The sequence below is a fragment of the Macaca nemestrina genome, chromosome 17 (assembly GCF_043159975.1).
Source record: "Macaca nemestrina isolate mMacNem1 chromosome 17, mMacNem.hap1, whole genome shotgun sequence".
Classification (NCBI taxonomy): Eukaryota; Metazoa; Chordata; class Mammalia; order Primates; family Cercopithecidae; genus Macaca; species Macaca nemestrina.
In genome coordinates, this window is record NC_092141.1 from 69660050 (window position 1) to 69687556 (window position 27507).

General features: G+C 37.9%; 1 protein-coding gene and 1 long non-coding RNA gene across 3 annotated transcripts in view; one reads left to right on the forward strand and one right to left on the reverse strand.

The window, feature by feature from the left end:
* The window catches only part of LOC105468280 (N-ethylmaleimide sensitive factor, vesicle fusing ATPase), a 162406-nt gene that overhangs the window by 51158 nt on the left and 83741 nt on the right, over nucleotides 1–27507 (reverse strand). For both annotated transcript variants that reach the window (XM_071083332.1, XM_071083331.1), the window contains exons 10-13: nucleotides 12220–12385; nucleotides 11373–11447; nucleotides 10636–10823; nucleotides 133–228 (exon numbers count right to left, since the gene is read on the reverse strand). In XM_071083332.1, the coding sequence (XP_070939433.1) occupies nucleotides 133–228; nucleotides 10636–10823; nucleotides 11373–11447; nucleotides 12220–12385 (525 nt within the window). The remainder of the gene's footprint in view (nucleotides 1–132; nucleotides 229–10635; nucleotides 10824–11372; nucleotides 11448–12219; nucleotides 12386–27507) is intronic.
* LOC105468273 (uncharacterized) lies at nucleotides 3247–12989 on the forward strand. The gene is made up of 3 exons (XR_979426.3): nucleotides 3247–3318; nucleotides 11779–12009; nucleotides 12869–12989. It is a non-coding gene; the product is annotated as an uncharacterized lncRNA (long non-coding RNA).

The following is a 27507-nucleotide window of genomic DNA, read 5'->3' on the forward strand; positions in this document are numbered from 1 at the left end:
TTAAGATTTTCTCATTTTATGAAACTGCATATGCTATAACCTTCCATAATACTGGGTAAATGGCACTTATTTTTCTCCTGAGTTATTATCATTACTTTTTGGCCTATATATATACTCAATGGGCATACTCACTGGTTTGATATCATTCTCCAAAGAAGCAAGGAAGTCTCCTCTCGTCACCTGCAGGCTTTCTGCCTTCTCCATGTCCACTTCCACTTTAGTACTGGCCTAAGAATAGATAAAAACAACATGTAAGGACTTCCAAGATTTAAGAATAGCTAAGAATATTTTCAGTTTAAGAACGTTAACTCTTGAGGATTAAAACGCATATTTTCATACATTAAAAAATCTGAAATATTTGCAAATCACATATATAAGGGATTAATATCCAGAATACATAGAGAACTGCCAAAATTGAACAAGAAAAAACCAAATCAAAAATGGGCAAAGAACTTAAACAAACATTTCTCCAAAAAAGATACACAAATGGCCTTAAATAAGCACATGAAAAGATGTTCAACCTCACTAATCACTAGGGAAATGCAAATCCAAACTACAAAGAGATTTCACTTCATACTCATTAGGAAGGCTACTACCACAAAAACGCAGAAAATAAGAAGTGTTGGTGAGGATGCGGAGAAATCAGAACCTTTATGAACTGCTGGTGGGAACGTAAGTAAAATGGTTCAGTCACCGTGGGAAACAAAAATATGGTGGTTCCTAATAAAATTAAAAATAGAATTATCATATGATCCAGCAATTCCACTTCTGGGTCTATACCCCAAACAACTGAAAACAGGGTCTTGAAGAGATATCTGTACAGCCTTGTTCATGACAGCATTACTCACAATAGCTAAAATGTGGAAGAAATCCATATGTCCATTGACAGAGGAACGGAAAAACAAAATGTGTTATGTACACACAATGGAATATTATTCAGCCTTAAAAAGAAAGACAATTCTGACATGCTACAACTTGATGAACCTTGAGGACATTATGCTAAGTTAAATAAGCAAATACCGTACAATCCACTTATATGAGGTTCCTGGAGTAGCTGATATCCAAGAGACAGAAAGTAAAATGGTAGTTGCCAGGGATAGGGAGAGGAAGGAATGGGGAGTTACTGTTTATGGGTATGGGGTTTCAGTCAGTTTTACAAGATGAAAAGAGGTCTGGAGACGAAAGGTTTAATGCCACTGAATTGTACATTTAAAATGATTACACGGTAAATTTTATGGTTTTTTTTGTTTGTTTTTGAGACGGAGTCTTGCTCTGTTGTCCACGCTGGAGTGCAGTGGCGCGATCTCGGCACACTGCAAGCTCCACCTCCCAGGTTCACGCCATTCTCCTGCCTCAGCCTCCCGAGTAGCTGGGACTACAGGCACCTGCCACCACGCCTGGCTAATTTTTTGTATTTTTACTACAGACAGGGTTTCACCACGCTAGCTAGGATGGTCTTGATCTCCTGACCTTGAGATCCACCCGCCTCGGCCACTCAAAGTGCTGGGATTACAGGCATGAGCCACTGCACCCAGTCAATTTTATGGGTATTTTAAAACAATTTAAAAAATTGGAATCAAAGAAAACACATCTCTCAAATTCACAAATATATATACCCTCTGAACAAGTCCACTTCTAGTAATTTATCCCATATATTCACAAATGTGTACAAAGTTACACGTACAAGTATACAAGTGTACTAAAGTAACTTGTTATGAAAAAAGACTAGAAGCATATTAATAATGTCTACCAAGAGGGGATGTTATGTAAATTAGAACACATCTGTACCAAGGGACACTGTATAGCCATTTTACTCATGAGGAATGAGTAAGAAAAACTACATACGGAGAGTAAGAACAGTGAAAACCCATACAAAAAGAAAATATATACAGACATGAAAACACAGTCATACTTGGCTGCGTATCAGAATAACCTCCAGAGCCTTCAGAGATGTACAGGCACTCAGTTCCATTTCCCATAGCATTTTGATTTAACAGGTCTAATAGAGGGTCTTTATAGTTTTATCAAGTACCACAGGTGATTCTGGTACTGAACCAGGCTTAAGAACCATTACTCTAGGAGACCAAGAACCTAAAACTCTGATTTGTAATAATACGTTGTGCTTCAGAATCTATGTGCCAGCTCCAAATAGTCTGCTTACTGCACCTGGACCCAGCATTTAGACATCTGGAGAAGCATCAAGGCCTTTATCAGCACTTGGAGCTGCCTGGACCTGATGAGTGATTAAGATACCAACACGTGTTTTAAAGCGACTGGGCTCACTACCAATAGCACAAAGCAACACAACCTAATTTTTAAATTGGTATTATGGCTTTGAAAAAAAAAAGCATCTTAAAAAAAAGCTGACTATGAAACAAAAGCATGTTAAATAAATATCAACCTCCCATCAATTATTATGAAATATGAGTCATTTTTTTTTTTTTTAGGAAGAGACTGCGAGACAAATGAAATGACAGATTAAAAAAAAAAGTCACCCTTGTGGGATTAAAAAGAACTATGTCAGGAAGCTGGGTGAAGATGGCAAACAGAACACAGTTATTTATCTTCCTTTCCGCCCCAAATCCCACAAAATGACAGAAAGTGAGACAGAAAGGCTACAAAGCATGAAAGAAATATCCAGAAGTTTTAACTGTGATCTAACAGGATTCTCAGAAGGAGAGAACAGAAAGAGTCACAGAGAAGAAACAATAAAAGACAGAGGAGAAAAAAATTTCCTATAGCTGAAGAAAGGCGTGCCTCTGCAGTTTAAAGGGTTCAGTGAGTGATGACTGGGATAAATGAAAAGCAGCACACGATGTCCAGACCCACTGTTGTAAACTTTCAGAGCACCAAAGGTGAAGAGAAAGTCCTAGAACTTTTCTGAGGGACAAAAATAGGTTTCCTGCAAAGAAACCAGAATGAGATTGGTACGATAACTCTCACTGGCAACACCAGAAACTACAAGACAATGAAACCATGTCTTTGAAAAGATATTTGGATGGCTACCCTAGAAAATGATTCATTGTGTGCACAGGGAGACTAAGCATTTTCACAACAGTACTATTTTCAACAGCCACAATCAGAAATAATCCATATGTTAAATGAATTATTCATTAAGTCTATTTACTGAGTACCTACCAGACACCAAGCCTGTTCGAGGAACTGGAGTCATAGCAGTAAATAAAACGGAAAATGTCCCTGTGTTCATGGATCTTATATTTTCCATTATGTGGCAATATTCTAGAATACTCTGCATTTGTCCAAGATAATGAAGGAGACTTACATATATTGACACAGAAAGCTATCCAAGGAATATTTGTAAGTGAAAAATGTATACTGCAGTATAATTCTATTAATGTTCATTTTTTTAAAAAAGCACACATGTATATGAATGTAAATATTATATAAAGAAAACAAACTTCAAAGATATATCCCAAATTCTGGCTAACTCTGGAGAGTGAAAGGAAAACAGTGTTAGAGATGGCCTTTCTCATTTTTCCCTATATGCTTTGACATTCTTGAACCTTTTACTAAAAGAATGCCATCATCTATAACTTCTATACTTTTGTAAAGAAAGTAAGAAGTAACAAAGAGACAAATATTTTACTTCAATAGAACAATTAACATTTAAATTATTGGGCTGGGCACGGTGACTCACGCCTGTAATTCCAGCACTTTGGGAGGCCAAGATGGGTGGATCATGAGGTCAGGAGATTCAGACCACCCTGGCTAACACGGTGAAACCCCGTCTCTACTGAAAATACAAAAAATTAGCTGGGCGTGGTGGCGGGCACCTGTAGTCCCAGCTGCTTGGGAGACTGAGGCAGGAGAACGGCGTGAACCCAGGAGGCAGAGCTTGTAGTGAGCTGAGATTGCGCTACTGCACTCCAGCCCAGGCGACAGAGCGAGACTCCCTCTCAAAAACAAAAACAAACAAACAAATCAAACATAAACATTTAAATTATTAATAGGGCTTATATTGGCACATATGAGGCATTTGATAAATATTAATTGCATTTATTTGGCATTTCTAAGTTTAAATAAAGAAAAATGGGCCCGGCACAGTGGCTCACACCTGTAATCCCAGCACTTTGGAAGGCCGAGGCAGGCAGATCACCTGAGGTCAGGAGTTCAAGACCAGCCTGACCAACATGGCAAAACCCTCTCTCTACTAAAAATACAAAATTAGCTGGGCATGGTGGTGGGCACCTGTAATCCCAGCTACTCTGGAGGCTGAGACAGGTGAATTGCTTGAACCTGGGAGGCAGAGGTTGTGGTGAGCTGAGATTGTGCCATTGCACTTCAGCCTAGGCAACAAGAGGGAAACTCCGTCTCCAAAAAAAAAAAAACAAAAAAAAAAAACAGAAAAAAAGAAAAATGGTGTCACAGGAACCAAGCATATCCATGAAAGAACTATGATAATTAATAATAACTGTCTATAGTTCTTCATAGTTTATAAAGTATGCTCATATACACTATCTAATTTCATCATATCACATTATCTCATTTCATACTTATACAAACCTGGAGGTTTTCATAAATTATAAAAGGCAGATACAGGATTTCCTTCCTAGGTACCCTTATATAGAAGTTTTAACTCTGATTCAAACTTTTTGATACATCTGAAAGGATTCTACAAGACACAAACTCTTAAGCCAAAGTGAAGACAGGAGCTCTGACCAAAACATTAAAATCTCAACAAAGCTACCAGCCTCACTTTAAACACCTCTTTCCTATACAGGTCTAGGTTTTTACCATAATATTTTGCATTCTGATTCTCTTATAGTAAAACCGAATTCAAATGACAGATACATACAGCAGTATGAAAGAAAAATCTTTCCCATCTTTCAACATTTGCCAAAAAATAAGATAGATTTCAGGACTGAAGCTGGTATAAAACTTGTCATTTTGCTAATTATTAAGAAAAGACTCACCCAATTAATTGCTAAGCCTTTTCTTAAAAGTGAATTAAGATGGGTGTGGGGAAGAAGTATTTCAGAACAAGCTGTTTTCAGCCACACAAGGAATTCTATAAATTACAAAATTGTAAGCAATGAATATTCCAATTGCAAATTATTCCTACCTGCTCATTAAAATAAATTTTCTAAGGACTGCTCTTAGTTGACTTTTAGCATTTTATCAAAATTTGTAAAATCTTATTTTAAAAAGTCTATAATTCTGAATTTTTACTCATTCAGAAAATCTTTTCTCATTTGTTTGAATTAGCAACATTTTTCCTGCATTTTATTTGTAACAGCTAATCAATACAGAAGAGGCAGCATCTTTCAGCTTATACCTGCAGAAACTAATAAACTTGTATTTCAACACTAGCAAATATCAAGTGGTCACCCTTAAATTTCATAACCTTTTAAATCTGACCTTTCAAAGTTCTTATCATTCCTCTTAAATTAAGGGTAGAATGACCTTAATCAATCAAAAATTCTGCAAAAAAATAAGAAATTTTATGAAATTCTGTAAACATAACTTAGAGCTTTGACTCAGGGGGAAAGTGTGTGAGTGTATGTGTGTGTGTCCTCAGTTTATTTCCTCACAACAGATTAGAGAAAAAATTTGGGTTATGAATCTTCTCTACCTGAAGCAGAAATTCCTTTCAGGATAAAAACAACCAAATGTCACATGAATTTTAGTTGACCGCAATCATAGGTTCAAGTACAAATGACATGAACAACAGGTGTTTATGACCAGATTTTCCACTTGTTTCAGAAAACCTGAGAAAACAGTTTAACAGGAAAGACTTGTTTAGTCCACCGACTAAATCTTTGTTTAGGCCTCAATCTTCTGAAAAGGAAGCAAAATAACACTAATAATGACTTTTTAAAATACAAAGAAAGAACATCATAACACTTATACGTTTTAAATGTTTTTAAAGTTCAGTAACAACTTTAAATTATGTTTCAATTTAAATATTTATTCATCAATCATGATTAGTAAAGCTCTAAACACCTATAGCAATGGAAGACTAAAACTGTATTTCTTTTGTTTAGCCAAGGACAAGTCACTGGAAAAATAGTCTTTAAAGACCTCTGACAATGCAGATTTTTAAAAATGCAGAAAATGAAACATCAGTAATATTTCTTTTTGGGGGTAAGATTAGTGTCTTACATAGCTTTCTCATCCCCAAAGTGCCTACATAGTTATTCCACTGACATGGTGAAAAATTAGGAGCTGTTTGGTACAAGGAGTAATGGTCACAAGTCAATATATATCACCTGAAGCTTACAGCTAATTCTATCACATGGAAAAAAGTGATGAAAACAATGTGAAGTATTTGCACTACCGGTTACTTGCAAATCAGAAGGATAATATATTCTGTACAAGGGTGACAAACATTTTAGCTTTACAATTAGAAAAAGTGTAACTACAGAGTCAATAAAAATCAGAAATTCATCTATTAAAAAGGATGTACTGATATCCTCTCAAATCAGCTAATAATAAAAAATGGAGATAACTAGCATGTACAGAGTTTACAAGGCACTTTTATATAAAGTATTTGTTTTCATTCTCATAAAAATCTGATTAGATAGGTAGTATTTCCCCTTGACAGGTCAGAAACAAAAAAGTGAAAGAAACGTAATGCATAACCACACCTTCTGACTACGGTATCTGCGATCTTCCCACCATTCCTCACTGCCTCATATGTAGATAAACCCAATATATGCTTGAAGAAAGCATGTTTCTTACTGAGACAATGGCTTAAAGTGAAATTTTGGGATGGGATTATTGTAGTTAAAATGACAACTAAATAAGAGAAAAATTCCATGGCCAACGCATGTGAAAAATACAACAACTAGTAAACTAGTGACTGTGGATTATGTCAGGATGCACCCATGTGGTCTGAGATGAAAGAATAGTATGGTAGGGAGCAATTTTCACACAGTTTACATCATTTTTCTTGAAGTCACCATCTCTTCTTATTAAAACAGTACAGCATGGTGGCTCATGCCTGTAATCCCAGCACTTTGGGAGGCCAAGGCGGAAGGATCACGAGGTCAGGAGATTGAGACCATCTTGGCTAACACGGTGAAACCCCATCTCAACTAAAAATACAAAATATTAGCCAGGCGTAGTCGCAGGCGCTTGTAGTCCCAGCTGCTCGGGAGGCTGAGGCAAGAGAATGGCTGAACCTGGGAGGCAGAGCTTGTAGTGAGCCAAGATTGCGCTTCTGCACTCCAGCCTGGGCGAAAGAGTGAGACTCTGTCTCAAAACAAACTAACAAACTAACAAACAAAAAACAGTATAGCAAGAAGAAGAATAAAAACATAGTCCCTGAATGGATCCATTCTATAAAGACCCAATACAATATTTCCACACCATCTAAACCTTTGGCATTCTTGAGCTAGAACAAAGCCACTTCTATTACATAGGGAAATTATGACTTATGGATAGAGTTTGATTCCAGAATACTTATATAAGTTTACTCATTTAAAAAATATTAGCTGGGCGTGGTGGCTCACACCTGTAATCCCAGCATTTTGGGAGGCCAAGGCGGGTGGATCACGAGGTCAGGAGTTCGAGACCAGCTTGGCCAACATGGTGAAACCCCAACTCTACTAAAGATACAAAAAATTAGCTGGGCGTGGTGGCACATGCCTGTAGCCCCAGCTACTCAGGAGGCTGAGGCAGAAGAATCGCTTGAATCCGGCAGGCGGAGGTTGCAGTGAGCCAAGACAGTGCCACTGCCCTCCAGCCTGGGGGACAGAGCAAGACTCTTTTTCAAAAAAAGAATAAAAATTTACTGGACACCTACCATGTGCTCATTACTTAGACCTATTTGGGGTACTGTGGGAGACTCTGAGGTGAATAAGATAGGGATTTAAAGTCTAGAATGAGGGCCAGCAAACTTCTGTAAAGTGGCAGATAGTACCTAAAATAAAAGCACAAAAATAGGCTTTGTGGGCCATGCAGTCCCTGTTGTAAATACTCAACTCTGCCACTGTAGCATGCAAGCAACCACAGACAGTACACCAATTAATGGGTGTGGTTGTGTTCCAAAAAAGCCCTCTGTTCATAAAAACTGGTAGTTGGCTGGACTCCTGGTCTAGAACCAGTGATAGGATATACCCAAATATCTACAACATACTCAGCCTAACTGTTCAGGCTTTTATTTCTTGCCTGAACTGTTATAAAGTTCCCCCTCTTGTCCTGTGTCGCCAACTTCACTCCTCTAACTACTCCACTCGACACAGCTGCCAGAGTGATCTTATGTTTTAACACTATGTCACTGCTATTCTTAAAACTCAGTGGCTTAGCACTACTCACAGAAAAAAAGTCCATACTTCTTAGCAGAGTATAAAAGGCTTTTTGTGCTCCATCCCTGCTTTAGTCTCCTGACTTATCCCCCACAATCTCTCTCTACCATCCCTCCCCTAACTTCCATGCTGAAGCAATACTAAATTACTCCAATTACTATGTTATTCTGTGCCTCTGCTCCTTTGCATATGTTGTTCCCTCTACCTAAAAGGCCCTGTTCTACCAACAGACATGCATATGAAGGTTTTTCTCACCCCACAAGTTGACCATATCTGACATGCGTTCACTTCCTGGCCTTGCATGTACTTTCTGTTTCTGCACGTGGAGGGTTAGACTGTGGGCGGCTTAATGGTAGGTACTTTACTTGTTTGCAATTGGAGTATTAACTCCTAGAACAGGGGCTAGCAATGCAGTAGATGCCAAATAAATCTACTGTGAACCAAAGTCAACTGACAGTACCATAAATGATACATTACGATTTCAAGAAGGAAACGAGTATAACATTCTTGAAAGGGAAAATGTGAAAAGGTGTGAGGACAGTGGTAGCATATGAGCCAGGTAATGAAAAGACAGGTAAATGTAGAGGATGAAGATCCTCAGTGATGCAAAAAAACAAAATCAAAGCAGAGGTTGAAAAATAAATTAATGTCTGATGACCAGTGATTATTTATGTTTGGCTGAAGCATCTGGAGAACAATCAGGAGCACATTTGGAAAGGCCAGTTAGGGTCAGATCTAGAGGACCCAAAAGACCAGTTAGGGACAGATCTAGAGGACTCAAAAGACCCAAAAAAAGCCTGTACTTTGTTTTGTAAATGATGGGGAATCACTGAAAATGTCTGAATGGTTGAATGATATGAAACAAGAAGGTTAATCAAAGAGAAGGTAGGTAGTGGCAGTGAGAACTAAAGACACTGCCAAGACAGAACTGAAAAAATTTGGCAAGTGACTTGATGTAGGGCACAGTAGAGTGTCTGGAATCAAAGGTAATCCTGATGTTTTAAGCCTGGGAAATTGGGATAAACAGGGAAATGGGAGCAAAAAGGAAAGTAGTAAAAAAGACAGGAAATTTGGTTTTGGAATATTAAATCTGAAACCTGATAAAACATCTAGGTGAGGGTATTTAGTACAAATCTGAAAGTAGGAGACAGATATGTTCAGTAAATCTGTCTACAGGTGGTAACTAAAACCTGAAGGAGAGAAGAGATGGAAGATCAAGAGCACTTTATTTATCAAAATAAAAGTATCCTAGTACGTATTTCTACCATGGTAACTACAATATTATGGTACTAATTTGAAAATATGTCCATTTTCCTGACTCTGAACTCGAGGGAAGAGTTCAATTATCTTTATGTCTTCAGCCCAATACTGTGAGCACATCAAGTATTCATATATTTGCTGAATAAAGCAGCCCCCCACATTCTAGTATGTGGAAACTCCCACTTCCTCTTACAACTTCTTTTTTCTTTTTTTTTTTGAGATGGAGTCTCGCTCTGTTGCCCAGGATGGAATGCAGTGGCACGATCTTGGCTCACTGCAAGCTCTGCCTCCTGGGTTCACGCAATTCTTTTGCCTCAGCCTCCCGAATAGCTGGGACTACAGGTACCCGCCAGCACGCTCAGCTAATTTTTTGTATTTTTAGTAGAGATGGGGTTTCACTGTGTTAGCCAGGATAGTCTCAATCTCCTGACCTTGTGATCTGCCTGCCTCGGCCTCCTAAAGTGCTGGGAATACAGGCATGAGCCACCGCACCCGGCCATATTACAACTTTTTTTTTTTTTTGAGACAGAGTCTCGCTCTGTCACCCAGGCTGGAGTGCAGTGGCCAGATCTCAGCTCACTGCAAGCTCCGCCTCCCGAGTTCACGCCATTCTCCTGCTTCAGCCTCCCGAGTAGCTGGGACTACAGGCGCCCGCCACATCGCCCGGCTAGTTTTTTGTATTTTTTAGTAGAGACGGGGGGGGTTTCACCGTGTTAGCAAGGATGGTCTCGATCTCCTAACCTCGTGATCCACCCGTCTCGGCCTCCCAAAGTGCTGGGATTACAGGCTTGAGCCACCGCGACCGGCCACAACTTTTAATACAGTACAAAGATTAAAAAACACTCCTTCAAAATTTTCACTTCACGTGTCTGTGTCAGATGGTGATGACCTAAGGTAGATGAGTCAGCAGTTACTATAGGGCAGATACTATAGGAAGATCACTTCCTGCTACTCTGAAGATTTAGCAGTTGACAATTAATTCTTATTCCTTTTACCATCTCTTCTCCACCAAAAGTCAGTATTTCCCTACTCCTTGATATGCTTGACAGAAAAGAGAAAGAATTCTGGCAGAATGTTTATAATCTGTTTAGCTGATTTTCCTCACCTTTATGTGTCTATTCATAGCGGTGGACTGCGCTGCTCGCACCAGACCCTCCAATTCAGCACCACTGAAATTCTTGGTCTCCATGGCCAGCTCTTTAATGTCCACATCAGCAGAGAGTAACTGATGCCCTCTCATTCTTGCTGTGTGGATATGAAGAATCTGTAGTCGGCCTTTCTCATCTGGCAAGCCTGATGAAATTAAAAATAAAATAGGCATTTTCCTAGTCTCGAAAGCACCATCAGAGGAGATTATTATTATTATTTATTATTATTTTGAGACAGAGTCTCGCTCTGTTTCCCAGGCTGGAGTGCAGTGGTACGATCTCAGCTCACTGTAACCTTCGCTTCCTGGATTCAAGCGATTCTCCCATCTCAGCCTTCCAAGTAGCTGGGATTACAGGTGCACACCACTACGCCCGGCTGATTTTCTTGTATTTTTAGTAGAGACAGGGTTTCACCATGTTGGCCAGGCTGGTCTCGAACTACTGGCCTCAAGTGATCCACCTGCCTCAGCCTCCCAAAGTGCTGGGATTACAGGCGTGAGCCACTGTGCCAGCCTAGAGGAGATTGTTATAATCCTAATATTTTCCTTATAGGTACTCAAGCATGTAAACATCTACTTCTCATGATATAAAACTTTTCTAAAAAGTACTAAGCCACATGACATTGTTCCTGTTAATGAACTCAAAATGCCTCCACTCCCCCTACCACTCACCAATCAGTGACAGATCTCCTTACCTATCTCCATTTTAACTTCCAGTCTTCCAGGTCTAAGAAGAGCCTCATCTATCAGATCTGGTCTGTTGGTCATTCCTGAACACCGATGTTAAAACAACAAATGATCAGAGTTCAAAAATAAAATCAAATGTCCTTTTAGTATATGTAAGAATAGTAATTTCCCTAACAAACTAAGGAGACTTTGCTTTACTATTTCACTATTGTATAAGCCAATGAAATATAAATGTTATGAAAACTTCCTGTATTTAAAAAGAAAATTTAAGGTTCAAAGGGTAAATAATCTGTCCAAGTGACAGAGGGGCAATGTGACACGGTCTCTCTGACTCCAAAGTTGCTTCTCTTTTTTATAGGCCAGTGGTTTTCAGACTTCATACAACAGCAGGGTGTTTTTCTTTTTTCCCCCTAGACGTCATCTTCAGAAGCACCTCAGTACTTAAAACAGCTAAAAGAGGAAGTCATAATCGTGATGTAGGATCTGAAATGCACTCCCTGGCCCTCACTGACCCTGAAAGCACCTCTGAGGACCCCTGAAGGCCTGCAAGACCCAGTTTGAAAGCCACTGCATTCCACTGTTTCATGTGTATTTTTCATTTTTGGGTGAGCTATAAGCTTCAACCTACATCTTTTTCATCTGCAGGTGAGCTATAAGCTTAAACCTACAAGTGACTGAAATGCATCTTTTATTTTTCCTATTAAGTCTAGGCATTACAAAAGATTCTTTAATATCACTGGATTCTAATTTGGAAACACTGGCAAAACAGTTTAATCACAACCTACACATATCTTAATTCAGAACTTATGGCTAATGTTTTTGAATGAACCATACTTTTTAAGAAAGTAAACATACCAATGACTAGGATGTTGTTTAGCTGCTCCACGCCATCAATTTTGGACAGCAACTGGTTGACAACAGTGTCATGAACTCCCGTGCTACCAGCCATGCTCCCTCTCTGCTTGCAGATGGCATCAATTTCATCAAAGATGATGATGTGCAAACCACTGTTAGCACCAAGCTATTAAGGGAAGAAACAATATTAAAGATCATAATTTGAATGTCTTATTAAACAAACTAATCAGAAAAACAAAACGAAGCTTTCAACAGATTGACTTTGCTTCATTTTGACTAATAAATATGGCAAGTGCAATCGTGGTTGTTGTCCTCACAAAGGTGATGGCACTACATTCTCAGAATTCTGCAAACTGGAAACTCATTCTAGAACCTCATATTTAATAGCTATAAAACGAAAGTACACATACACTGATACATAGTGTGTGTGTGTATAGATAGAAAGTAAGTAGTCCATCAAATACTTGATATACATTTCTTATTTCACTATTTGAAAGAACTCTTACATTTGTCAGATACTTTCATTAAGTCAGTCAGTGGCAACAGCCTCCCATTTTCCCTGAGTTTTGGTGAGAAGACTGTCCCAGAAGCAGTAGGGTTAATGTTTGTTTTGTTATATTATGTAACTAAAGGTTAACTCCACCTACAGATTGCCTGGGAATTGGACAAATGAGTGAAGAAACTCAACATGACTCACAAGTACTTATATCACATGAAAACAGATTACTCCTTCCTAACAATAAAGTGAGAACAGAGACAGTTTATAAAAAGAACATTTTTATACTCGTTAAGGGGGTGCTGTTTCTTCTGCATAATGATTTCTGTCTTAGTTTACTAGAAATAAAATCACCACTGAAAGAAAGTAGTTTGTACATTTCCAACCTTTAACAGATACAAACACTTCTGAACGCTACTAATTCATTAGGTTAATTTAACATGTACCTTCTAAAATTTATATTTAAATAATTTAGTCTCCTATCAGGGAGTAAAGTGCACTCTAGGAATTTTCTTTTTCTTTTATAAACAAAAAACATGGCCAGGCGCGGTGGCTCCTGCCTGTAATCCCAGTACTTTGGGAGGCAGAGGAGAATGGATCAACTGAGGTCAGGAGTTCAAGACCAGCCTGGCCAACATGGTGAAACCCTGTCTCTACTAAAAATACAAAAATGAGCTGGGTGTGGTGGCAGGCGCCTGTAATCCCAGCTACTCTGGAGGCTGAGGCAGGAAAATCACCTGAACCCAGGAGGCAGAGGTTGCAGTGAGCTGAGACTGCACCACTGCACTCCAGTCTGGGCAACAGAGCGAGACTCCGTCTCAAAAACAAACGAAAACACTAGGGATTAACAAAATTGGTGAAAAATGAACATAACCTAAATATGACAATATATGGATAATAAAAATTAAATCAGCATAATGAGACTGAGGATTAAATATGGTTAGTATCCATTAAATCTCTGATAAGGATATAATCTTTTTTTTTTTTTTTTGAGATGAAGTCTCGCTCTGCCGCCCAGGCTGGAGTGCAATGACGCAATCTCAGCTCACTGCAACCTCTGCCTCCCGGGTTCAAGTGATTCTCCTGTCTCAGCTTTCTGAGTAGCTGGGATTACAGGCATGTGCCGGCACTCCTGGCTAATTTTCGTATTTTTAGTAGAGATGGGGTTTCACCATGTTGGCCAGGTTGGTCTCAAACTCCTGACCTCAGGTGATCCACTCAGCTCAGCCTCCCAAAGTGCTGGGATTAGAGGCGTGAGCCACCATGCCCGGCCTAATCTTTGTTTTAATAAAAGAATGTTTTTTTAACTTTTTATATGAGTAGTAGATTTGTTAACAGAGCAAAAGTTGCAAAACAAATAGAAATAAAGTTTAAAAATAAAGCTGGGCAGAGTGGTATGTGCCTATGGTCCCAGCTACTCTGGAGGCTGAGGCTGGAGGATCGCTTGAGCCCAGGAGTTGGAGTCCAGCCTGGGCAACACAGTGAGATCCCATCACTAAAAAATAAATAAAAATATACTACATTTGCCATGGCTTGTGCCTGTAATCCCAGCTACTTGGAAGGCAGAGGTGGGAAGATTGCTTCAGGCCAGGAGTTCAAGACCAGCCTGGGCAACATAGTGACATCCCATCAATAAAGACCCATCTATAAAACAACATTAAATCACCTAAAGATAACTGCTGTTAATGGTCCACAGATTTCTATATTTTAACTAAATATTGAGAACTCACTGCACCTTGTATTCTCTTGAATATTATTCTTTGAAAACAATTTTCAATGGTTATTTTTGCTTCCAACTGCAAAATACATAATTATAGAAAATATGGGAAAATAGCAAAAAATAAAGAATTCACAATCATCTCAAACTCAGCCAAAATGGAGCTATGTAATACCTTGCATCCTGTTTTTCATCCAGGTATTATTTTAAACCCTTTCTCATCCCTATACAATATGACTTGTCGCCCAGGCTGGAGTGCAGTGGTGCAATCTCGGCTCACTGCAAGCTCCGCCTCCTGGGTTCACACCCTTCTCCTGCCTCAGCCTCCCGAGTAGCTGGGACTACAGGCGCCCGCCACCACAACCGGCTAGTTTTTTTTTTTTTGTATTTTTTAGTAGAGATGGGGTTTCACGGGTGTTAGCCAGGATGGTCTCTATCTCCTGACCTCGTGATCTGCCCGTCTCGGCCTCCCAAAGTGCTGGGATTACAGGCTTGAGCCACCGCGCCCGGCCTTTTGTATTTTTTTTTTTAGTAGAGATGGTGTTTCACCATGTTAGCCAGGATGGTCTCGATCTCCTGACCTTGTGATCAGCCTGCCTCAGCCTCCCAAAGTGCTGGAATTACAGGAGTGAGCCACCGTGCCCGGCCGACAATATGATTTTTAATAGCTCTATAATATTTAATCATATGAATGGTTTCACAGTTTAACTCTCCTATTCCATATTAACTCCTTACTGTTAGATATTTAATTATTTCTAAGTCTTTAGTATTATATATGTTGCTGCAATAAACATTTTCTCTTTTCATTCTTTGTAGAGACAGGATCTCACTCTGTTGCCCAGGCTGGAGTGCAGTGGTACGATCAAAGCTCACTGCAGCCTCAAACTCCTGGCTTCAAGCAATCCCCCACCTCAGCCTCCGGAGTGGCTGGGACTACAGATGTGTGCCACCATGCCTGGCAAATATTTTATTTTTTTTGTAGAGATGGGGTTTTGTCATGTTACTTTGGTCTTGAACTCCAGGACTCAAGTGATCCTCCTGCCTCAACCTCCCAAAGTGCTGGGATTACAAATATGAGTTACTGTACCTGGCCTACAATGAACATTTTTATACTTAAATGCTTGACAAATATAGATGATTACTTGCTAAAGGCAAATTGTTAGGTTAAAAGGTATGTTAAGTATTTTAAGGCCCTTGAAATAGGAACACTTGAAAAAGTGGAAACACTTTTCCAGAAAGGTTTTATCAATCTATAATCTCAGCACAGTACATGACAGTGCCTATCTTGGTATATTCCCACACGTAATGAATATTAGAAACACATTAAAAGTAATTCTCGATTTGGTAGATGGACAATGGTATCTTTCTGTTGTCTTTAAATCACATTTATTGAATTACTAAAGAGGCTGGTGCTGTTAAAAAATCATGTTTTTACCATTGGTAATTTTATTAGTATTTCATATGTCTTCTGTACCCTTTTCTGTTGAAATTCAAGAGCTTTTCCTACTGATTTATTAAAAAATGATTTATATATTAGGGCCATTATTATACTTGTAACTACTTTATCTTAGTTTGCCATTTGTCTTTTATTTATGGCGTGTGTGCATATATATATTTTTTGAGATAGAGTCTCGCTCTGTCATCCAGGCTGGAGTGCAGTGGTGTGATCTCTGCTCACTGCAACTTCCGTCTCCCAGGTTCAAGCGATTCTTGTGCCTCAGCCTCCCACATGTGGGATTACAGACATGCACCAGCAAGTCTGGCTAATTTTGTATTTTTAGTAGAGACAGGGTTTCACCACGTTGGCTAGGCTGGTCTTGAACTCCCGAACTCAGGTGATCTGCCCACCTCGGCCTCCCAAAGTGCTGGGATTACAGATGAGAGCCACTGTGCCCAGCCTATTTATGGTATATTTTCGATAAGTGGAAGGGGTTTTCTGTTTCTACTAAACAGCCAGCATCAATTTTTATTTTTGTGATATTTTTGTTAGTTTTATCCTTAAAATTGTTCCCCATTACAGACGCTGATGGTCACACATTTTCTTCTCTTAAACTTTTGCTTTACATGTAATTCTTTATCTGGTTTTTTATTTTTGTGTGTGGTACAAGTAAAGTGAGAAGCCAACTAATTCTTCTTCAAATAACCGACCCAGCATTGTTCCCTAAATAATCCCTCCTTTCTTCGTTGACTGAGCTGCCATCTCTACCAGGTTTTGGACTCTGATGTATGCTAGGTTATTACCAGCCTGTCTACTACATACATGTTTTTATCTCTGTAACTTTACAGTAGTGCATTGAAGAAGCTCTTCTCCTGTATACATTCTTCTTTTTTATAACTATCTTGGCTATTTCCAACCATGTCTATTTCCAAATGAACATCACAATCATTCTTATGAGGGGGAATAACCTCCACCAATTAAAAATAGACAAAGAAACAGACAAAAACTTAAGCCCTGATTGAAATTAGGTTAAATATCTAAGTTTAGGAAATACTAAAATCTTTATAGCATATGTGGTTTTTTAGAATAATAATGCCTCTCCAATTATTCAACACTTTTATGTCTCTCAGTAAAGTTTTAAAATTTATTTTTATTTTTATTTTTAGAGATAAGGTCTCACTATGTTGCCCAGGCTGGTCTTGAACTCCTGGACTTAAGTGATCCTCCCACTTTGGCTTCCCAAAGTGCTAGGATTACAGGCGTGTGCCATTGGGCCCAGCTTCCCAATAAAGTTGTATAGTTTTTGTTGTTTAAATTCCTTCATTCCTTCATAAAGATTCCTAGCTATATTTTTTGGTTGCAATTGTGATGGGATTTTTCTATTATATTTCAGAAACAGTATTTTGATATATTTACTTTATATCTGGCTACTTTACTCTCTTATTTATAATATCTAAGTTTTAAAAAAAATCTGACTCTTGAATTTCCTAGGTAGACAATCATATCACCTACAAATACAACTTGTATCCTCCTTAGTAACAGGTATACCTGCTTTTGGGTATGAGAAGCTGTACCAAAACAAAGACATATAAAAAGGGGAAAGAGACGGTCTAATAGCTAAGAACTTAGAAGCATGCGGGGTCACCTGAACAGAAGGCCCAGAGGCAGTCAAGGTCCTATAGAAGGGGATAATAAAATTTACCTAATGTAAGAGGCAGAAGCTATAGTACTATCATGACAGACTGAAATCTAGAATTAGGCCTTCCTACTGAAACAGAGGACATCAGTAAATGAACTACAAAAGCAGAATGCTCTTTATATAAAATGATTTTATTCTTGGCTTTAGGATGAAAAGAAGTATGCACTTGGAAGGTCAGTGAGAAACATACAATGGTAGATAAATGAGGCAAACAGAATCTAAACAGAATGAGAATTTTGGTGATGGGAGTGGTGATGACAAAACAGCAAATGCTAGATTTGCTTACTGCTTGCATGTGGGGTGGAAGAGTGACAGTGAAGAAAAGAAGTTACCATGCAGTATAAGGAAGCTGTAGAAGGGAAAAGGTACAAGGGAATTTTTTTTTTTTTTCTAGCATGGTAAGATTAAAGTGTTAACAAGACATCTAATTGGAAAGGCCTCCAGAGAACAAGATATACACAACTGAATAAAAGAGGATAGCAAGATACATCTGAACATCTTCTGCAAATAGTGAAGAATAGTCTAGTAGCAAGCTGTAGATACTGTAAGAAGACGGAGCATATAATTAAGCTGGAGGAATATAAAAGCAGGACAGATTCTGGGCTACAATACCAGAAGATACCTACAGTCATCTGAAGAAAAGGGGGAATAAAAAAAATGACAAAGATGAAAGAAGAAATGTTACATCAGACATATGAGGAAAGAGTTCCAAAAATGATCTGAAGGAAATTCAACTGGGTCAAAAACAAACCCTGAATATATAAAGTATTTTTAAATCAAAAATAAAATGCTGTACGACCTAAAAATTCCACTACTTGGTTTATCAGCTCTGCTTATAATTGCCCCAAACTAGAAAACAACCCAATTGTCATTCATTGGGTCAACAGATAAACTAATGATAGTACACCCACACAATGAAATATTATTCAACAATAAAATGGGATGTTTGACACATGCAACAACTTGGGTGAATTTCAAAGGCATTATGCTGAAGACAGCCAGTCCCAAAAGGTTACATAGTGTATGACCCCATTTATACGACATTCTCAAAAAGATAAAACTACAGGGATGGAGAACACATTAGTAGTTACCGGGGTTACTAAAAACAGAGGGTGACCAGTAAGGGACAGCATGAAGGAATTTTTGGGGGTGATGTAAATGTTCTATATCCTGATTTTTACAGTGGTTCCATTAATCTATGCAAGTATGAAATTTCATAAAACTACACACAAAAAGAGAAAAATTCAATTTACTGCACAATAAACCAGATAAAATAATTAATAATAAATTCCATTATTTAATGCAATTGTATGTACGATGACAGATGTCCATCGAAGTTTCTAAAGTTTCACTAGGTTTTATTTGTGTCCCTGAACATTACTTAAAAATTGTTCTCCCTCCATATTTTAAAACCTAATTTCAAATCTGAGGGAAAAAACTTCATTTTTCAGTATCATTGCATTTACTGAATAGGTATCTAATGATAAACAACTTGCTTCCTAAAAAAAAAATTCAATACCAAAAACTGTTCATCTTTCCATCTGGAGAAAAAATTGGGAATGAGGAATTGGAACCACAATCTTAGCTTTGCCAAAGTACTTCTATATAGTAGGATATTAATTCTTGCCATCTTTAGTGACAACAAGGATACTTCTGTTTGTGACTGAAAAACTGTGAGATTTTACATTATTTTTAAAAGATTTTTTTTTCTTCAAGGTTGTCTGCCCAATACAGTATGAAACAAAAAGATGCTATAATACACTAGTTTTACTGTCAATATGCCTTATGTTGCTGATGGAATCATGATTTCCTTCTCAGCCCAACCCCAAAAATCACTATGTGGACAGGGACAAAGACAATACGAACACTGTTTGATTAAATGATCACCGGGGCAATCTGTTCTAAACATAATTCTGTACAATTCTGACCTTTTCAGAACCTTACTAATCTTATTACCTGTCATCAGGTCCCTTCCCCCACCTAGTCAGTACAATAACATCAAGTTTTACATTGTGTGTTACTTAAATAAAAGCAAGTTCTTATTACAAGAAATTGGGAATTGGGTAAAGAAGATGTCAAGATTAATGTTCACAGACTAATACAGCTGATTCATCAATAAACCCTTTACCAAAAAATTTAAATTTCCACAACGCAATCCTCTTCCATTCATTGGCTTCTAGCTCTGTTTTTAATATCTGCAAAGTCTTTCTCCATAGAAACAGAGCTGACGCTGTTGAGCCCTGGCGACAGCTTTCAAAAGCGGCTGTTCTATATTTAACTAGTTTGACCTATATGCAAGTGTTCATCTCCGTCAATGTGAACTGTCCAAAATTACAGAGGCGATGTTTTTCTTTATTATGTAACACACATATATCCTTCATGGGGTCATTAGCTGAGTACATCAAGTCATTTCTGGATGTGAGAAAGGTATAACTGAAAAGACTGGCTATAATTAATATCGATCTAGAAATCATTTGCCAACTCAATTTTATCATTAGTAGTTTAATATTTAAACTGCTTACAACTTAAAAAACAGCACCAAAGTTACCTATGTAGCCATGTGGTAACTCACAACCGAGATTTTATAAAAATGCTTCTTCATATGGCATTTTAACTCACTTCTGCCTAGTGTTTAATCCTCAGTATCTCATTTGGGTCCGTTAGACCCAATCTCAGTTTCTGGGTTTCTGTTTTCAGCAGTACTATTTACAAAAATTGGTATCTCATGACTTTTTTTCCTTTTTGGCTTCCAAAGAGTGAGCAAACAAAACAAAACAAAACGCATATTTAAAAAATAGAACAAGGCCGGGCGCGGTGGCTCACGCCTGTAATCCCAGCACTTTGGGAGGCGGAGACGGGTGGATCACGAGGTCAGGAAATCGAGACCATCCTGGGTAACATGGCGAAACCCCGTCTCTACTAAAAAATACAAAAAAATTAGCTGGGCGAGGTGGCGGGCGCCTGTAGTCCCAGCTACTGGGGAGGCTGAGGCAGGAGAATGGCAGGAACCTGGGAGGCGGAGCTTGCAGTGAGTCGAGATTGCGCCACTGCACTCCAGCCTGGGAGACAGAGCAAGACTCCGTCTCAAAAAAAAAAAAAAAAAAAAAAAGAACAAAACTCATTCTATCTTACAATTGCCATTTGTATCTACTAGATCTTTCTGCAAATCTAAGACACATTATGCTATTTCATCATACTAGAGATTACATCATTACTCATCAATTATTCTCAACTATGCTTAAAAAGGATTAAAATAAGAAAATAGAAGAATGAAGTCTTTGCCCATGCCTATGTCCTGAATGGTACTGCCTAGGTTTTTTTTCTTCTAGGGTTTTTATGGTTTTAGGTCTTACATTTAAGTCTTTAATCCATCTTGAGTTAATTTTTGTATAAGGTGTCAGGAAGGGGTCCAGTTTCACTTTTCTGCATATGGTTAGCCAGTTTTCCCAACACCATTTATTAAACAGGGAATCCTTTCCCCATTGCTTGTTTCTGTCAGCTTTGTCAAAGATCAGATGGTTGTAGATATGCGGCATTATTTCTGAGGCCTCTGTTCTATTCCTTTGGTCTATATATCTGTTTTGGTACCAGTACCATGCTGTTTCGACAGTGTGGTGATTCCTGAAGGATCCAGAACCAGAAATACCATTTGACCCAGCAATCCCATTACAATCATTCTACTATAAAGACACATGCACACATATGTTTATTGAGGCATGGTTCACAATAGCACAGACTTGGAACCAACCCAAATGCCCATCAACGATAGACTAGATAAAGAAAATGTGGTACATATATGCCATGGAATACTATGCAGCCATAAAAACGGATGAGTTCATGTCCTTGGCAGGGACATGGATGAAGTTGGAAACCATCATTCTCAGCAAACCAACACAGGAACAGAAAACCAAACACCACATGTTCTCACTCATAAGTGGGAACTGAACAATGAGAACACAAGGTCACAAGGAGGGGAACATCATACACTGGGGCCTATCAGGGATGGGAGGCTAGGGGAGGGATAGCATTAGGAGAAATACCTAATGTAGATGACGGGTTGATGGGTGCAGCCAACCATCATGGCACGTGTATACCTATGTAACAAACCTGCACGTTCTGCACATGTATCCCAGAACTTAAAGTATAATAAAAAAAAGACGAAACTACTTAGAAAAATGATACAACAGTGAAACAAATATCACTATGACATCATTCTTCAGTTTTCTTACTGTGTTGTGCAAGGTATGTGTTATCTTTCAAGAAGGCACAAAAGAAGTCTGAAGCTAACATCTTCTGTGACCTGATTCTACGTTTTATTGAATACGATTAAGCATTAACATTTTTAAGTTCTCTGGCCAGAATGAAGAAAATCTGAGGAAACTGTTTTAGAATTATTAGATGAGTCTGAAGTCAAACACAAAGAATAAGATAGCAGCACTCAGGACTCTAATAAAGATGCTGAAATTGATGATTATAAGTAAAATCTCAGTCTATGTGCCTTCAGATGATGATGCCCTACATACATTTTCTCAAACTCATGAATCAATGAGTGAATAATATACTTTTAATCTAAGGACAAAGCATTTTCATTTCAGTTACTTATTCAATAGAAAGTCTTCATTGTGGAATATTTTGTAACAAGAAACGAGGCCATCCCATTTTGCTTAAAGGACACATGACAGTATTCTTTTATCTTTTATTTCATTTGTGCACCAAATTTTCTTGACATAGTTTAAAAGTAGACAGATGCTGAAGGCACGTATTAGAGAGAGACAGCCAGACGAAATAGATGAAGTAGACATTAAAAAATTGGTTTGACCATAAAAAACTGAATTGATCATTCTGAAAGAAACCTACAAATCTAAAGATAAAAATGTTTTGCAATTGTGGAACATACAATGGTCATCCTCTCTTCAACAAAATTAGGAGCCAAAGATCTCAAAAAATTTCTTAAAGCATTATGTTTTGATGCTGTACATGCAAGAAGAACCAGAAGTAATAATAATTTAAAAGCCAACAAAGATGTATTTGAAACCAAGAAGCAGTATTTGTAAGTTCATGCAGGACAGCTGATGAACAGTTAGTTGCATTCAGAGGCTCCTGCCCATTTGGGGTATACAGGTTGAGTATCCCTAATCCAAAAATTCAAAATCCCAAATGTTCCAAAATTTGAAAGGTGCACCACACACAGGGGGTTACTGTATGGTAATCTTTTAATCAAAACACAACGTCAGCTGGGCATGGTAGCTCACACCTGTCATTTCCGCACTTCGGGAAGCTGAGGTAGGAGGATCGCTTTAGCGCAGGAGTTTTAGACCAGCCTGGGCAACCTAGGGAGACCTTGTCTCTACAAAAAGATTTTTAAAATTAGCCAGGTATGGGGGTGCACACCTGTAGTCCCAGCTACTTGGGAGGCTGAGGTAGGAGGACGGCTTGAGCCCAGGAGGTTGAGGCTGTGGTGAGCCACAATGGTGCCACTGCATTCCAGCCTGGGCGATAGAGTGAGACTCCATCTCAAAAGACCAAACCAAAACAAAAAACCCCCACAACATCGTAGGTGGTGACTGAAACTGCTGCTGTTTGGTGTTGCTGGTGTTTAACAGCTTATCCAGGTATTCTGGTGATGCCATTGTGCTGCTTAGTTACCCTAAACTCACTATTTTTTCACTGTAATTTTTTTTAATGGTGTGTCATATTTTTACTGTTAAGTACTTGTGTCTCAATATGTGTATGAAAACAATTATTTATCAAGCATATACATTTATAGTCAGAAACAATGGTGATGCCAACTAACCACACTGTCCACATCTAGTGGCTCAGATAGTGACGCCTTAGTTTTCTGACGGTTCAACGTACACAGACTTTGTTTCAGTAACAAAATTATTTAAAATATTGTACAGAATTACCTTCCGGCTGTGTGTACAAGGTGTATACAAAACATAAATGGATTTCATGTTTAGACCTGAGTCCCAATGTCAAGATATTTTATTATGTATATGCAAATATTCCAAAAAACAAAATCCGAAACACCTCAAGACCAGGAAAACATGGAATAAAAATTTTATATGCTATATTTATTTAATTTTTAATAGTTTTTTATCTCTTTATTCTTGTGTTTTGTAAATTATTTGGAAAATAATCTAAAATAATTTTCTAAACGGAGTTTATTCAACCTAGATAGCATATGTTGATGACTGTTTTTCTTGGTAGGAGGGTTAAAAAGATATGTGAAGCAGAAACAGTCTTAGTATTAGGGAAGAACTACAAAACTGATTGGTTCCGGGACTTTCTGAAGAGTTGAAATAGTGACTGGACTTGCCCCAACCCACCAAGACCCACACCTTCTAGAACCAGTGAGACTGATCTAGCTGGAGACCTGAACAAGAACTTAATGAAATGCTGGGAAGCAGGAAAGGAAACGACCTTGTATAAAACTGAAACAATTAAGGACCCAACAAGCAGACTTAAAGCCTTAAGTCTGCTTATATTATAAAGGGAATATTTAATATTATTTTACCCTCAACAAAAATTTTAAAAGGCAGGAAATGGCAGGATAAATTTAGTAGAGCTTACTAGATTTTTTTAAAAGATGTTATATTTCTGAGTGTTATTCATGTTGATCTACACAAATCTATTATTCATTTTATTTTTTTGAGACAGGGTCTCATTCTGTTGCCTAAGCTGGAGTGCAGTGGCACTGTCACAGCTCACTGCAGCCCTGACCTCCCAGGCTCAAGTGACCTTCTCACCTCAGCCTCCTAAGTGGCTGGGACCACAGGCGTGTGACACCATGCCTGGATAATTTTTTATTTTAGTAGAGGTGGGGTTTCACTATGTTGCCCAGGCTGGTCTTCAACTCCTGGGCTCAAATGATCCTCTGCCTCGGCATCCTGAAGTGCTGGGATTACAGGCGTGGGCCACTGTGCTCAGCATCTTCATTTTAATATCTGTATGCTATCCCATTTCCTACTAAGGAAGAGTAATGATGTTTCTTTTCCCTCTGTTACAAATAGCACGGCCATCAACATCCTGGTACATGTCATGATGTTTATCATAGGTAGTGGTCTTGAAGTAGAACTTCTGGGGCTTGTGCATCTTCATTTTTGTAAGATGTCAAATTTATTTGCAAGATACTACCCACTTGGTATATTCTTCTAGTTTATACTCCAACTAGCAATGTATATGAGACCCTGTTTCTCCATAATCCCACAAACTCTTGGTTTTACCAGCTGTTGTAAATGTTGCCAGGTTGTTTAGGAAAGAATCCCTCTTTTATTATACATTTTCCTGAATATCTTTTCATTTGCTTTTCTTCAATTGGGTTCTTTCTCTGAGAACTATGTGTTAAATCCTTTGACAGTTATTTTTTTTAAATTGTGGTGTTTATATTTTTCTTATTATACAAGACTTTTTATAGAGAATTTATTATAGAGGATGCCAATTCTTTGTAGATTACATACATTGCAAATATCTTCTCCCAGTTTGAGACATTTGTATTTAGTGTAATTTGTCATATAGAAAATTTTTATATTAATGTAGCCAAATTAACACTTCTAATAGATTTGCTTTCTGTATCAATTCTTCCCTAGCCTCAAATCTTAAAACATTTTTGCCTATTTTTCTTCTAAATAAGTTTTCTGCCTATAAGTCTTAGTAGGTTTTTTTGTTTTGTTTTGTTTTTGTAAATCCATTCGCAATTTTGTATGCTGTGAGGTAGGAATTGCATTTTATCTTTTTCCAAACAGGCAGCCAATTATCTTAGCTCTGTTTATGGCACGGCCAGCCTATTATTCCCCTCAGATCTGTATCATCACTTGTCATAGAGCAGGCTCTTCCTTCCTGTGTTCTATTGTTTCCTTGGTCTGTTTTTACATGAATATATAACACTGTTTCAATTACTATTGCTTTCTAGTAAGTCTTGATATGTGATAAAAGTAAATCTTCATTATTTTTCAAAATTCTCATAACTCTTCAAGCCTCAAAAAAAAATTAGAATCAAGCTGTCAAATGTCAAAAAAATTCCTATTAGGCTTCACTGGAAATACACTCAACTTACAGATCAAGATGGGCAGAACTGTCATTTTTATGACATTGTCAGTGCTCCCATACATGAACATGTTATATCTTACCATTTATTAGCTCCTTAAAAAAAGATTTTCAAAAATGTTTAGCATTTCCTCCTTAAAGGTCTTGCACATTTCCTGTCAGATAGAATCCTAGGTACTTTACATTCTGATTTCTGCTATAAATGAAATTGTTTTTAAAATTACCTTTTTAGTATCAACACATTGTCTTCGAGTCTTGTTATTTCTTTATTGCCTTCTAAAGTATTTGAGTTTCCACTGTTTCTTTCCCAGCTCCTCCCTATGCTTCGGAAAAGTATGGGCACAATGTACAACTTTCACATGCATACTTTTGACTTAAAGTTTCATGTTAACTAACATTATTATCTTCTTTTTTTTTTTTTGACACGGAGTTTCACTTTTGTTGCCCAGGCTGGAGTGCAGTGGCACGATGTTGGCTCACTGCAACCTCCGCTTCCCAGGTTCAAGCAATTCTCCTGCCTCAGCCTCCTGAGTAGCTGAGATTACAGGTGCACGACACCATGCCCACTAATTTTTGTATTTTTTTAGTAGAGATGGGGTTTCACCATGTTGACCAGGCTGGTCTTGAACTCCCTATCTTCTTCCCCGATAATACAAGGAGCTTACATGAAGTTAAACTTCCCAAACGTTTTGTTCCATATTTTAGTTCTATCCTTTAAAAGTATCCATATCATTATTGTTTTACTCAGTGAATGCTGTTAAAATTTATTTTTAAAACATTTTATTGCAAAATATATCGCACATAGAGAAAGTTACAAAATGTGAATAAATGCCTCAATGAACTGTCACAAAATGAACGCCTATGTAATCATAAGAAACAGAACACGGCCAGCATCCTAGGAGCACCTCCTCGCAACCCTTCCCAAGCACTCCTCCCTGACCTTTCCCCATAGGTAACCACAATCTGATTTTTATGGTAATTATTCATTTTCCTTTATAGTTTTACCACCCAAGCATGCATTGTTAAACACTATACTTTAGGTGAGCTTTCTATAAATGGAATCATACAGTATGTGTTCTTTTTAAAATCTGGTTTCTTTTGCTCAATAATGTATTTGTTTCACAACGGTATAGCTGTAGGCTATTTATTTTCATTACTGTCTTGTATTCCATTGCATATTTCTATGATCATCCATCCATTTACTGGATATAAAATTCTAAGTTGACAGTTATTTTCTTTCAGCTCTTTAAAAATGGCCTTTGATTGACTTTTTGATTCCATCATTTCTATTGAGAAGACAGCTACCAGCTAGTTGTTGCTTAATTGAAGGTAATTTTCCTTTGCTCTCTAGCTCCTTTTAAGATTTTTCTTTTGCTTTTGGTTTTCAGCAATTTAACAATGATGCCTATATATGTAGAGTTCTTTGGTACTTCTCCCGCTCAGGGTTCATATCATTTCTGTAATTTATGGACTAATGTTTTCCATCAGTTTTAGAAAGTTCTAAACCATTTTCTCTTCAAATCCTGGTTTTGATCCATCCTCTTTCTCTTCCTCTTCTGGAACTTTAAATACACGCACCAGACCTTTAAATGGTATTTTCTCTCTCTCTCTCTTATTCTCTCTTAATTCCTTTCATTCTTTGTCTCTGGTTATTTTCATCTTATATCTTTCAGTACACTAATTCTCTCTTCAGATGTGTCTAACCTGCTATTTAAACTCATTCACTTGAGTTAATTTTACTTATTTTCTCAGTTCTAGAATTTATATTTGTTTTTACAGTTTCCAGTACTCTGCCAAAAATCTGTCTTGTCTTCTATCTCCTTGAATGTGGTAAGTATAATTATTTCAAAAGTCTGTATCTGAGAATTCCAATATCTAGAGGCTGTTTCAAC